At 30.7% G+C, this 15,059-nt stretch overlaps 1 protein-coding gene across 1 annotated transcript; it reads left to right on the plus strand.

The window, feature by feature from the left end:
- Positions 1 to 10,975: 10,975 nt before the first annotated feature.
- Positions 10,976 to 13,726, plus strand: LOC107851630 (peroxidase 17). The gene is made up of 3 exons (XM_016696711.2): positions 10,976 to 11,272; positions 11,427 to 11,618; positions 13,006 to 13,726. The coding sequence occupies exons 1-3, from the start codon at positions 11,066 to 11,068 to the stop codon at positions 13,618 to 13,620; spliced, it is 1,014 nt and encodes a 337-aa protein (XP_016552197.1). The 5' UTR covers positions 10,976 to 11,065; the 3' UTR covers positions 13,621 to 13,726.
- Positions 13,727 to 15,059: the final 1,333 nt, after the last annotated feature.

Raw genomic sequence — 15,059 nt, forward strand, 5'->3', positions numbered from 1 at the left:
GGGATTCCACCGATGAATTTTAGGTCCGATGAACTACCATCGTTTAGTCTTGGTTTAACACAAGATGAAGAAATTAACTTGATTTCTACTAATTTTCAATCTAAGAGAGGTGTTAACAAAGTACAGGTGAGATCGAATCAACGTAACGATCCGAAAAAGATTGTGGAAATCATGAAATGGAAAACATTAAGAAAATCTTCATCCATGAAGAAATTAACTTGATTTCTACTAATTTTCAGTCTAAGAGAGGTGTTAACAAAGTAGAGGTGAGATCGAATCAACGTAACGATCCGAAAAAGATTGTGAAAATCATGAAATGGAAAGCATTAAGAAAATCTTCATCCCCAAAACCTACCACAATTTAAAAATCGATGAAAAAGAGAAAGTCGGATGAAAAAGGAGAATCTAGTCAAATTTCAAGTCCTGTTTTTTATTTGATTATGAATCTGAAGAAGAGAAAGTAGAAGAGGTATTTTTCTATTTGTAAAATTTTATAATTTTTGAACAACATGTTCATATATGTATTTTATATATACAATTTATAAGGTGTGTATGTAGTTTTGAGTTTTGTTAAGATATGAAATTGCAATTGCTAATGGGATGATATGTATCTGTTATATATTTAAGATATGTATTTTGTATTTAGGTTTGTTACTGATAAGATTTGTATTTATTATGTATAACATATTTAACATGTATTTTGTATTTAAGATATGTGTAGGATATTTGCATTAGTTACTGAGAAGATTTGTATTTGATGTTCAGTTGTATTCTTTTCTTGGTAACTTAAATTTTGGACCATTCATGTATTCATAAAATTTTATACATTTGTATTTTAATTTTTTTGGACTATATGGTCATATATGTATTTTGTATATACATTTGGTAAATTATCTACTTATGTGAGAGTTATTATTAAGATATGGAATTGTAGTGTGGAGATATGTATTTGTTATTTTTAAGATATATATTTTTTATATGTTGTAATTATATGTAATGCATTTGCTACGGGTTAGATATGTATTTTGTATTTGTTTGTTCTAAGTTTTTATATATGGTGACATATGCTGAGTGTCTTACTTTTGGTGACTATGTTCCAAATATTGACTTTGATCTAGATCTTTTTCGCACGCGATATATTTTAATGTTGTGAAATTATGCTTTGAGGAAAGAAGATGAGAAGGCTGAAAGTGACAATGAAGCACCAATGAGGCAACAATGAAGCACCAATGAGGCCTCTTAGGGATATTGGGCTAATAGAAGATAGTGAAGTGCATGATATTTGAAGTTTATTTGTATTTGTTGTATTTGACAACATTGAACTTTAGGAGGACTAAGATATAGTTGAAAGATGATATCTTAATAATTTTTTATGTGATTGTTAGATTTTTGATCGTTATGCTATTAAAATAGAATTGTTCGATCTTACTTTATGTTATTGTTGCGCATATTTTGGTTTGAATATGTGATTTCAGTTTTAATTATAATTTTCAGTAATGAATATATATGTTTTGGTCATCATGAGTATTTTTTGATGGTATATTTGTATTTTTCATTGTATGCATATGTATTTTTTTGTAATACATATAAGGTAAGTTGAGGTTGCATATAATATTTTTCATTGTATGAATATGTATTTTTTTGTAATGCATATGTATTTTTAGTAATGCATATATATTTTTTTCAGTTATGCACATATACTTTCGAATAATACAAAGTTATTGTATTGTTTTGCATAAGTCTATGTATTTTTATGAAGCATATGTATTTATGATTTATACATACATAGTTATTCGTATATATCTATGAATAATACATATTTATTTATGATTATTGCATATGTTTTCTTTTAAAAAAAAAAAAATTAAAATTCTTATTAAGTAATTGATAAGTCATTAAATGTATTTTTAATTATTACATAAATATATGTTAACTTATTTTAATTTTTATAGATCGGTATACGTTTTTATTAGAATCTCATATGTATTTTTCATACCAAAAAATTGACTCGTATGGTGTACACTCTTTTACGTATAAATAAATAATGGCTTATGTTTTATAAAATATATTCATGATGATAGCATTTGCAACAATTTAACTACAACAAAGTCAATATCATCAAAAGTTTGTATCAAAATTTAGAATCATAAAATAATCAATGAAAAAAAAACAATTGCTTATGAACTGAATACATCTGTAAACTTATCATTTATTATATTTTCTACATGAACGCCAATCGTGACCTTTAAATCCACATGAACTACAATAATTTTTGTTTTTCTTCTTGAACATATCTCTTTTCGACTTTCCACGGTCTTTCTTTGCAGATCTTCCGGGGGGTCGCTTGTATTTTGGGGGGCAAAACTATCTCCTCTAATATCTCCTGTGAAATCACTCAATCATCTTTGTGTGGTATAGGATAAATGGGAAGATCATACGTTCTTGACACAGTTTTTTATTTGTATAGGTCAGAGTAATATGATCCCTTTTGAAAAGTCTTGCTATCAAGTACTTTATAAGCATGCACACACGGTATCTCGTCCTATTGGAATGCATGGCAGGAAATTTTTCTTAAGGCAAATAATAAAATGTTTATCCTTGTCGTGTACTGTATAGACATACTCTGAGGCTGGTATAACCTGAAATTATTAAAATAAAATTAAAATTATAACAACAATTATTCATTTGACATTTGTAATTGTTCCAGTTTAGCAATTGTATTTTACCAACTCTGCATATGTATATTGCATGTCTCAATATGTATTTTTAGAAATATATGGCCTTCATATTTTAAAAAAAAAAAAAATGCAGTCAAACACTTAAAACAGGGTGCATATGTATTTGTTAAATACATATAGCTGGTAGCATATGTAAATTGAAATACATAAAAGTAACTACCAGTGATCACATAAACAGAATGCATATGTATTTTACAAATACATATAGCTGGCAGTATATGTAATGTTAAATGCATATATAAGGACTTACGGTTCCATCCATGATATAAGCAGTTACAAAAGTACCAGTATACAGTTTTCTGAGATGACTTGCATCAACGATTATTACAGGTCTACAATGTTCAAACCCCTTGACACAATAACTTATTAGTATATACAAAACTTTGAAACAAAATCCAACAAGAACAAATTATTTAATTGAAACGGATAAAAATAAAAAATAAACTGTAACAATTGTACATCAATATTCAACCATATAACGTGATGGGAAACTCTAATTTGTAAAAAGAAATTATCGATCAAACCACTTTGTTTGAGAACTGATCAAACCATTGTTGTTACGATTTTTTCAGTGATTTTCACAAATATAGTTCGAAATTCACAAACAAAATCATATTTGTTTATTGATCGCTGTATTTGCAGCGTTGTCTTATCAAACTCATCTCAAAACATTAGACGATGCACATAAATTTTGGAAGCAGTCATTTTTTTAAAAAAATTGATATGAGTTGCAGATTACGAAAAACGTTTTTGAATTTTGAATTATGTTGCTGTAAAATAATGATTGTGGTTAAAATAAAGTCATTAAAGGAAAAGATATCTGTAAAAGGTTAAGAAATCTGTCAAATTAAATGTTCCTTAAATTAAGGAACTGTTTTTTCCATATTAAACTGAAACAGATTGGAGTTAAATTAGGAACAAAATCTTTAGTTGTATATGTATTTAACTAGCAACAGTTTAATCAAATAAAAAATACATATTGCTATTTTTTGTAATTTTGAAAGGGTTGCTATAAAACTTACAATTAAGGCTCTATAGTTGCTATTTCTGAAATTTTTCCTAATTATAACTTTTATAGCAACAGTTTCATAATTACGAAAAATATCAAATTGTATTTTGTATTTAAGTAAAATGTTGCTACATAAATACATATACAAATATATATGTATTACTCATAAATACAACAGAAAAATACATATTCTTCTATTACTATGAAGTGGGTAAAATATTGCTACTTTTGCTATAAGTTGCAATTTTGAAGAAGTGTTGTTATTTATTTTAATTATATTCTTAAGGATGATAGTTTTTGTAATTTTTCCATTCTTAATTATGAGTTTCATAGCAACAGTTTCATAATTACATAATATAGCAAGTTGTATTTGTAAACTGTTGCTACAAAATACAAATACATATGATTTTTAGTGTCTTTATGATCAATATGTATTTTGTATTTTTGCAAACTGTTGCTACAAAAATACAAATACATATGCTACGAAATGTTATTTGATAAAAGTGTTGTTATTTTTTGTAATTTAATACTTAAGTATGCTACTTTATGTATTTTTTCCTGCTTAAAAATATGAAAAACTAACATAAACCTAAACTTACCATATTTACACAAATCTTCACCCATACAAAGTAATTACAAAATTTCAACTAATTATGTATTTTTATTAAATATATCGAGAGATAATTATGTATCTATAGACTCAAAATAGAAAAAATATATATTGAAAGCTAATTATGTATCTTTACAAAGGAATAAATGTATCTTCGTTTGATGCATTATGTATCTCAACTGACCCAAAATAAAAAAACATATATCGAAAACTAATTATGTATCTTTATAAAGGAAAAATAAAATATCTTCTTTGGATGTATCGGGAGCTAATTATGTATCTTAACAGACCCAAAATTGAGATTTTCAGTAATAATGAAAAATGTCAGAGTTTTATGTAATTAAGCTTTAAACTGTCATAATTTATGTTGTTTGCGCAAATATATATATCTTCAAATGAAAATATCACATCACGTAGTTCAATATACAATACTATATAGCATTATACGATATTATATTTGAGGAAAAATCATTATACGTATGTGTCAACCTTGTACGAAAGTGTATAATAGAATATACAATATGTATACAATATGTATATACCCAAATATGGACTAACCGAATATAATATTGTATACTCGGTTATGTAATACAAATATTTCCTCCCCCATATACATAGATCATAGTTTTCCCAAAAAATTCTAATACATGAAGATTGAGAAGAAGGGAAACATAAGGGAATGGGCTAGGGAGGGGGGGTTGGGTAAACATGCTCATGTGCATATAATAGCTCGCAAATCATATAAGAGATGTGAACCGCATTAGGTAAGTTTAGGCGATGGGCTTGGCTGAAATGGACTAAGTGGAGGAGGTCACCTAGCATTCCTTTGGCATTGCATACTCGTTGCACCAAAATGACTACATGAATTTGAATATCCGTGCTACATTAAGTCATCTACCTTGCAAGTGGAGGGGTTCTTTCTATGTTTATTTCTACCCTTTTTTAGTCTTAGAAATTCAGTGATTAAAACAACCACTTTATGTTTATATATTGATCAGATTTAGACCCACACCTATTCTAGGGTGATTTGCACAAACAAGATTTTCAAGTGTCATATATTAGATTTTGATCTCATAAAAATCAATGCTACAATAATTGTACGCCAAAAGTTGGAGCAAAACTTTGTTGGATCATTATGATTTCTTATTTGATAGTGTGCGAAACTTGTTGTAACAAAAATTATTGTGATTCCGAGATTTCGATAATACGTTCTAAAGAATCACCAAAATCTTTTCAGTTGTTGCGGCTAAGACCTTAATCCAGACGATCACCATGACTTATTACGTAGAATTTCAACGACACATTTTTGCTTCAAATTATTCCAATATACATATTATATATTCATCGATAATTATTAGTTTAATCAATTGAATGAACGATTATTTTATATTAATTTTTGTTTGACCCTACATGGACCATATGGTGGGGGCAAGAATCTCATTGACTGACTACCCATCTGTGTAGCTTTTTGACATTACAAATGGGAGCAAAGTCTATCCTCTTTTCCAAAGACAAGTCTCTGTGGATCCAATTAAGTAGACTTGTTTGTTTCCCATTCCCCTTACAATATGGTCCAATTATAGACAGTCCCCTACCTAGGGTGAATTAATATCAGTCCTTACATAGCCAATTTTTTGGGAAATTTGTCACTCAATACCCCTTAAATCCATCTATACTTGTCTATTATTGACTGATGTATACCTTAAAAAATAATAGATAATAGAAATAATTTTACTATATTACTTTTCAAATTTAATAAATTAACGTTGCATCCAAAGGTGCGGTCTAGTGGTTCAATGAGTCGGGATGAGCAACATGAGATTTTAAGTTCAACTTCTAGCAAAGACAAATATTAGATGATTTCTTTCCATCTGTTCTAGCCTCGGTGAACAGAGTTACCTGATAATTGTTGTTGGTGTGCGGTGGCAGGTTGAGGTGCATGCAAGCTGGTCCTGACACCACGATTATCAAATATAATAAATTAATATTTTAGAAAATGCATTGAGTAACGAATAATATCTAATAGTAAAGATAAAATGGACCAAAATAATAAATTATCCGTTGACTTTTCAAGCTGAATGAATATTACTCCTATTGAATATTTATTTTTAGTATAGCAGATAAATAAAGATACGAGTGGTTAAGTGGTTATATTTAAACAAAATTCTCCACTGACTATAAAGTAAAGTACTAGTGATGGACATGTGTGATCCAATTTGTGTTAAGGATATGGTTGTATTAGTGCTCAATTAAGCAGTCAATTATGGTAGCAACATTAAGTAAAGTTTATACATATGTTGATTTCTTATGTTTAACATTATTTTAAGTATAATGGTGGGGTTCCTATGAAAGAAAATGATGGGATGACAAGTTTAGATCGTTTAATTATAGCATATATGTTGATGTGTTTTTGTTAAACTCATTCAAGTCAAAATTTGAAAAAGTGTTTTAAGTGTATTTTCAAGCGTTCATTACATAAATATGTCACATTCTTTAATTACATATCTCAACCTCAATTAGAATAAGATTACATTTTTATGATTTATTAAGGTTAATGTATATAATTAAAAAAGGTGGCATATTTTATGTTAAAGAATCATCAATGTAGTTCAAATTTTGAATTTTTTTTTTTTTTTGCCAATATTGTGTTAAAAGAATTTTGTACGTAAAGTTAATGTTGGATCAATTATTTATTTCCCTATACATATAGGATGTGTCACAATTCACAAACTAGGGTAAAATGACACAGAGGGGACCTTGTGTTGTTTGGCTCTTTTCTTTTTATGCAACATCAATTTGATGGACCATATATAGGGCAACAAGGACCCTCCAATTTCGATCACTGAGATGTCTTAAGTTTGAATTTTGAAATTAATCTCGAAATATATAAAGCATTTTTTAATGTATTTTATGTAGTCAAAATTTGAATTAATCGAAGCATCACAAATACCAAATGATATTGGTAGTCTTCTCTTCCTATCACTTCATTTCGTTCTAGAATCTTATTTCACTTGGACGGGCGAACAGGGGCGGAGCTATCTTTAGTCTAGGGTGATTATTCGAATCTTCTTTTGATGAAAAATTATATTGTTTATACATGATTATAATTATTATATATATATAGTAGATATTGAACCTCCTTTGATTAGTTTAAATATTTACTTAAATTTTCTTAGTTAAAATCTTGACTTCGCCACTGACGACGGAGAAGAGAATAAAAAAAAGGAGAGAAGAATGAGAAAATAACATTTATCCAAAGTTGATGCTTTGGGCGGTGGTGGAAGAACTCTTTGTTTTGTATGTATGAAAAAGACATGTTAATAAGATCTCGATTATAATTACGTGATGGTATAAAATTATATTGGTACAATCAAATTACTTTAAAAAATATTTGTATGTAAACTACTCATGAAGTAGAATAGTTACATGAAATATAACATAAATTATCTATTATTAAAAGTTAAATTATGTTAATAATGAATAAAAATTTATTGATATATATAAAAGTTAAATTCAATCACTAATCATATACAAACGGGACCATTATAAATTTTATTTTCAAAATAAAAAATTGTCTTCATAAATAATGTGACGGATTGTTGTTGTCACAATTTTTTGACGACTTTGTGATAGATCTTTATTTTTGTTACAAAATTGTGTTAGATTTGTGATAAATTATTATTTCTGTCACAAATTTGTGATTAAATTGTGAGAGATAGTAGGTCTCGTTTTAAGTTTGTGACACCATCATGTATTAGTTTTTACACCATCAGCTAACTTTAACTTGCTATAGTAGGTCACCTATTTTTTTCTAATTGTTTTTCTTTTTTAAAATAAAATTAAAGAGCTGATTTTACCTTTTCCTCTCTTATCCCTTAAAATCCTTTGTTTCCATCTAAAATAATTATTTTTTTTTCTCTTTCAACGTTTCTTCTACCACCATAACTCTATTATACTGATTCGTTATAAGATTTTTAATTACCTATCTAATCGTGTTCGTAGCTCGATTGGTGGTCAAGACTGTAGTCCGACGGAAAAATAGAAGTCGTCCACACCATAAGTGGTGAATTTTACATGCTAATGAAAATGTATAAAGAAGAGTTTTTTTTACTATCTAAATTTCACGTCTCTTAAATCAAAAATTGTATTAACTACTTTATCATTCGTCAAAAGGTATAGAATTTGATGGTACAATCCTTTCCTGAAAGTGTTTGTTCTGCATCTTTCCTATGTTTTTCTTATAGTGTCATGTGTTGAGGCACCATCTTCTTTGTTGAGTCATATCCGACATGTATTCAATTTTCACGTGTCATTGTCTGATATATTCAACTGTTAATGTTGGGTTACATTCGATCTGTCTTCAATTCCACATGTCGTCATACATGATATATTTCGTTGTCAATGTTAATAGCTCATTTGACCAAATTCAAGTGCTTAATCAAATTTTTGGGAGAAAATAACTGTTTCTGGAGAGTAACAGAAACAATTTTTCATAAACTAAAAAGAATAGCTTATCCCTAAAAGCATTTATTAAAAACATATTTTTGAGAAAAATACACTTTAAAGCACGATTAAAAGTTTGGTCAAACACTAATTACAACTTAAAAGTATTTTTTCAAATTTATTAGCCAACTACGAACTGCTTCTCACCAAAAATATTTTTTTAAAAAAAAACACTTATAAATAAAGCGCTTCTCAAAATAAACTAATTTGATAAACTTGACTGAACAGACTATGAATCACATATCATCTGTCTTTAATTTCGCATGTCACAGTTCAATACATTTAACTATCAATATTGAATCATATCCGTCCAATTCGTTCACATGAGAGAAAATAATTTTTTTTGTTGGTGACATTTTTATCAATTGACTTAAATTAGAACTTTGCTAAGTTTTGTTAATCACATAGAAAAATAGGGGCAATGTGAAAAATAATTATTTGTCACAAATTTGTATTAAATTATTATTCTCGTTTTAAATTTGTGACACATCATCATGTTCATGACAAATTATTTTGTTATGTTGAGTCCTATCTTGCCTGTCTTTAATTTTCACGTATTATTATTTGATATGTCCAACTATTAATATTTAGTCACACTCAATTTGTCTTCAAATTCCACATGTCACCATATGATACGTTCAGTTGTCAATGTTGAATCACATATGATCTGTCTTGATTCACATATTACCGTTTGATACATTCGACTATCAATGTTGAGTCATATCCGATTTGTCTTAACGTTCAATTAGTTCAAATGAGAAGATTTTTGTTTTATGACATTTATAACAATTGACTTAAATTAGAACTTTGCTAAATTTTGTTAATCGCATAGAAAGCTAGGACAATAATGCCTCAAAAAAAATTTAATTGTTTTTTTCCCAAACTAGAGGTAGTTTGATTTGAATACAAGTTATGTTGAGAATATTTATGATGACATTATCTATATTAGAATTAGTTATGCTAATAATATTTCTTATTGACCGTTTAATTTGTTATAGTAAAAATAACACACATTGTATAATTTATAAAAAAAAGTTTTTTGTTACAAAAATGACCCCTTCACCTTATTTAATAGAAAAGGGATTTGAGAAACTCCATGGGTACTTTTGTCATTTTCATTGTTTTTACCTCGAAAGAACGAATCCCAATTCTATTATTATTCCACTATCTGATAGGAATAACTTATTTCGGTAATACTATCAAAGGATGTAATGCAATGGATGAGGCTACTCCTCCCTTAACCAGAGGTCTCGGGTTCGAGCCCTTGGTATGGAAAAATCTTTGGTAGGGAGCGCTACCCCCCGAATAGGGCCTTACCCAGCGCGAATAGTCTAGCTTCAATGTGGGTACCGAACACCGAATAAAAAATTAAAAAAAACTTATTTCGCTACTAATTACTAATTCTATTATGACTTATCCCGGATTAGTAACCAAACAAGATATAGCTCATTACCAAAATTTTATGTCCAAACCAAACTTTGTAGGTTCTATCCTAGTGATTCTTTGTTAAATGGTCTTTTGAAGTATTCTTTTTAACTAAATAGACTACAAGTTTTTTTTTAAAACAATCTATTGTTTAGACAGATCTATTATTTATTTAATCGATATATAGACAGATCGATTATCGATCCGACAAATCGATTATCGATCTGACCTATATATGGACAGATCGATGATCAATCCGAAAAATGAGAAAATAGAAGTAAGTTATTTTGCTAATTGAAAACTTGAACAAACTTAATAGCCAAATTTTCTCAGTAGATTATTTTGCAACTTGAAAATTTGAAGAGACTTAATAGCCAAATTTTCTCTCCATCCTTGCATATGAAGAACATCTTGACCTAAACGTATCTGATTCAATGAATCCGAATTAGTCGCATCAGTAAATTTTAGTATCATCCATCCTACTACCAATGCAACAAGTGGGTCAAGTTGGTTGAAAAATCAGAAAATAAGTGACAAAAGTGACTATCAAAATTATGCAATCCATGACCCTACCCCCCTCACCCCACCCCACGCCACCCCACCCCATTTGCCACCCAACCCAAAACAAACTCTTCCCAATTGGTCACTTTGTCTCAACTAAACCCCCCCTATATAATGCTGACAACACATGCAAATGAAGAATTTCTTACTACTTAGGACCATTCATATCCCCTTCAACTTGTTCCCAAATACTAAAACAACCGAACAACTTCTTCAAAAATGGCCTTTTACCTTTGGTTCTTCTTCTTGATCCTACAAATTTTGAATCATTCAGCCATTTGTACAACATTAAAAACAAATTTTTACTCTGAAACATGCCCCAAAGCTGAAGTGATAGTGAAAGAAGTCATGAAAAAAGCTATGAGAAAAGAAGCAAGAAGCATAGCATCAGTCATGAGATTGCAATTTCATGATTGTTTTGTTAATGTAAGAATTTTCAAGAACCCATTTTGTCACCCTTTTTTGTATATAAAAATTGTGTTGTGTTCTGGCCCTTGCACGCCCTGCACGTGGCAGGAGTTTTAGTGCACCGGTCTGACCCTTTTTTTTTTTGTTAACTTCTTTTGTTTTCTTTTGTTAGGGATGTGATGCTTCTTTGTTGTTGGATGATACTCCAAACATGCTTGGTGAAAAACTAGCTTTGTCTAACATAGATTCATTGAGGTCTTATGATGTTGTTGATGAAGTTAAAGAAGCATTGGAGAAAGCTTGTCCTGGTGTTGTTTCTTGTGCTGATCTTTTAGTCATTGCTGCTAGAGATGCTGTTGTTCTGGTAAATTTATTCTCATTTTTCAATTTTCATTTTCAAAAAAGGAAAAAGATATTCTTTTTTTTCCATTGGGGCGGCGGAGATTGGGAGGTTTTTCATTTTACAGGTTTGTTTAGGAATCGCTGCTGCCCCACTAGATACATCTCGTGTCTGTGGGCCGCTATAATTTATTCGGGGTGGGGGGAGGGGTTACTATATTTGCAAGTCGACTTGGGAATCCCCGCGGACCCCACTAGGTAAATCTCGCGCCCGTGGGTCCCTATAATCATGGGGTGGGGGGTGGGTGATGGGGTGGGATGGAGGGGTGGGGGTTACAGGAAGATGGATATAAATATTTTCCCATAAAATTTAGTAGGCAATTTGGTCATGATTTGGTTGAGATTTGGAAAAAAAAAAGTATTTGAAGTGAAGTTGGAAAAAGGTATATTTGGGAGACCAAAGTTGTGTTTTTTAATAAGAAAATAGAGTTGAGAAGTTTTTTTTTTTCTTTAGTGAAAAAAAAGAGTTGAAGTGAAGTTGAAAAGGGGTATACTTGGGAGACAAAAGTTGTGTTTCGACAACTAAATAGATTTAGAAGTTTTTTTGAGTGAAAACTTGAAAATACTCCTAAAATACAGTTTCCATACTTTGAAATTCCGTATTTCATGTTTGATAAACAAACACTTATTTGAAATAATGTCAAAGCATTAGTGTTTCAAACTTTCAACTTATTCAACTCCATTTAGATAAATGAGAAGCAATCACTTGTGTTCTTTAGCCGCCCCTCAAATTTGAGGGGAACAAGTACTTGATTAGCACTTATTTTGTTCCCAAAATAAATGTCGCTTTTAAATACAGTAAATAGTTTCCTTATAGTTACCAATTCTCATAAAACATTTACTAATAAATAGGGTAACGAAGCAAACTATACCTTGTAATTATTACTTGTGAAATGAGCTAAAACAACTACAAATTTCTTGGTCTTCTTGGTCATTTGTCTTGTATTATTTCATAGAGATTAGCATCCAGTATCCCTCGACCTATGGTCAAAATTGCTACGACACACTCTAACTTCATAGGGGTCGTATTAACTCCCTGAACTCAATTTTAGCGTACTTATCTTTCTTTTGTGCTGACGTGGCACCTTAATTGCATAAAATGAGGCTCATGTCAAAGGTGTCACGTCAGCTAAAAAGGTTGTCAAAAGGTGTCACGTCAGCTAAAAAGGTTGACAAAAATACGCTAAACTTTAGTTTAGGAGGTAATAGGACCTCCGTGAAGTTGGAGTGTGTCGTAACAAATTTGATCATAGTTTAGGGGTACTAGATGTTTTACTCTATTTCCTACTTTATCTTTTGGTATTCTTGGTTTAAACAGAGCATCTTATTTGTTTTATCTTTTTGTTCATAAGAGTGGAGGTCCATATTGGGAAGTGAAGTTAGGAAGGCTAGATAGTTTAACAGCAAGCCAAGAAGATTCAAACAAAATCATGCCAAGTCCAAGATCAAATGCAACATATCTCATTGATCTCTTTAGTAGATTCAATCTTTCTGTCCAAGATCTTGTAGCACTTTCTGGCTCACATTCCATTGGCAAAGGAAGGTGTTTTTCTATTGTCTTTAGGCTGTACAATCAGTCCGGCTCGGGGCGTCCTGACCCTGCCATTGAGCCATCATTCAGAGAGAAGTTGGACAAACTTTGTCCACTTGGTGGAGATGGTAATGTAACAGGTGATTTGGATGCAACACCTGAGATATTTGACAATCAATACTTCAAAGACTTGGTGAATGGAAGAGGCTTCTTGAATTCAGATCAAACGCTCTTCACTTACCCTATAACAAGGGAATATGTTAGAGTGTTCAGTATAAATCAAGAAAGTTTCTTTAAGGCGTTTGCTCAAGGCATGATCAAGATGGGCGACTTGCAGTCTGGTCGACCTGGTGAGATCAGACGTAATTGTAGGGTGGTTAATAGCCACCGGCCTCGCGTTGAAGTCTTGTTTGAGACTTCAAAGAGAAAAGAGTGAAAGTTTCTTTTCAATCAAATTGTTTACCTATGTTTTTTGGATTGGCCTTGAGATGCCTAAAAGATTATGATTGTAGCTAATAGAAGCATTAGTGAAGTTTCAGAAATCACTCTGTGTTACATTTTTGCATTGTCAACAATATCCTAAGCATAAAAAGACGCGCCTAAATGAAGCAACATGATCAGTGAGAATTCATATTCTGAGTCGTAAAGTAGTTATGAATGTCTCAATGGTACAGAAATTATATCGTAAGCAAAAAGACACGAAGCATAACAATGTAACATGAAAAGAGAGGGCAAACTTATATTACAAGATGGATGTAAAACTTAAATTATCACTCGACTTTGGCTTATAAGTTTCAACACTTTTATCCAAGCACGTGATAATAAATCATAGGATTGTGATTTAGGACCAACATAAGCTATACAAAAACCAAATACTGTACAAAAACTAATTGGGCATAGAAGATAAAATGAAGAACGAAATTTGGACACAAAAGGAGTCACTAATCTGTTCAATTTGTTTGTCTTACTTTTACTTTTTAATCCATGTCAAAAAAATGTTTGTTTCCTTTTTTGGACACTCTTATAAGTCTAACTCTTACCCCTTCGTATCAAGTCAACACACAAACAAATTGTAACGAAGTATTTGACAATCAAAATTTGTTAAAACTTAGTTAAACTAAGCAACTTTAACAAATCATCTAGTAAATCACCATCCCAAAAATCCAAAATAGAGGCATTTGTGAGAATGATTTGTGCTAATAAGGCTTAGAAATTAGTTGGGCCTTTGGGCTAGGCGGTCATAATGACCCTCTCATAGGATGGACCTCAATAAAAAGCCCTCTTCTTTTATGGAAAGGCACCTTGGAGAAAAGGGCCGCCCGGTGCACCAAAGCTTCTGCTATGCGTGGGCTATTGTACGCAAACTCACATTGCATTTCTACAAGGAGCTGTTTTCACAACTTGAACCCATGACACATGACAACAACTTTACCGGTAACTCCGAAGCTTCCCTTCTAAAGGATAAAAAAAATCAAGTTACAAGTTGTAGAAATATGGAACAATATAAAGGAAACTACTTGAGAAATTTTCATGGGGACTATTAGTTATCCACTAACTTTTTAAAAAATTAATCTGCACAGTGACAATGACAAAAGTTAATTTGTTACTAATAACTGTGAGATTTAGTAATATTTGATAAAATAATCGAGGCGTGCATAAATTACCTTGAAATTGTGTTTGTACAAACGATCTAGACATGTTTTCGGAGTTTTGTTGGAGTTGATAAGGCGAAATGTGGTTAGCCTTATTTGATATAAACGCCTGATGCGGATAAGTTTTCGCCTTCGCCAAATTACATGATTCCTTTTTTTGAACCTACAAAAAGTCACTTTGGTGGATGAAGAGCATAAATATACGCACATCTCGATCAATACC

Source organism: Capsicum annuum, chromosome 12 (assembly GCF_002878395.1).
Source record: "Capsicum annuum cultivar UCD-10X-F1 chromosome 12, UCD10Xv1.1, whole genome shotgun sequence".
Taxonomy (NCBI): domain Eukaryota; kingdom Viridiplantae; phylum Streptophyta; class Magnoliopsida; order Solanales; family Solanaceae; genus Capsicum; species Capsicum annuum.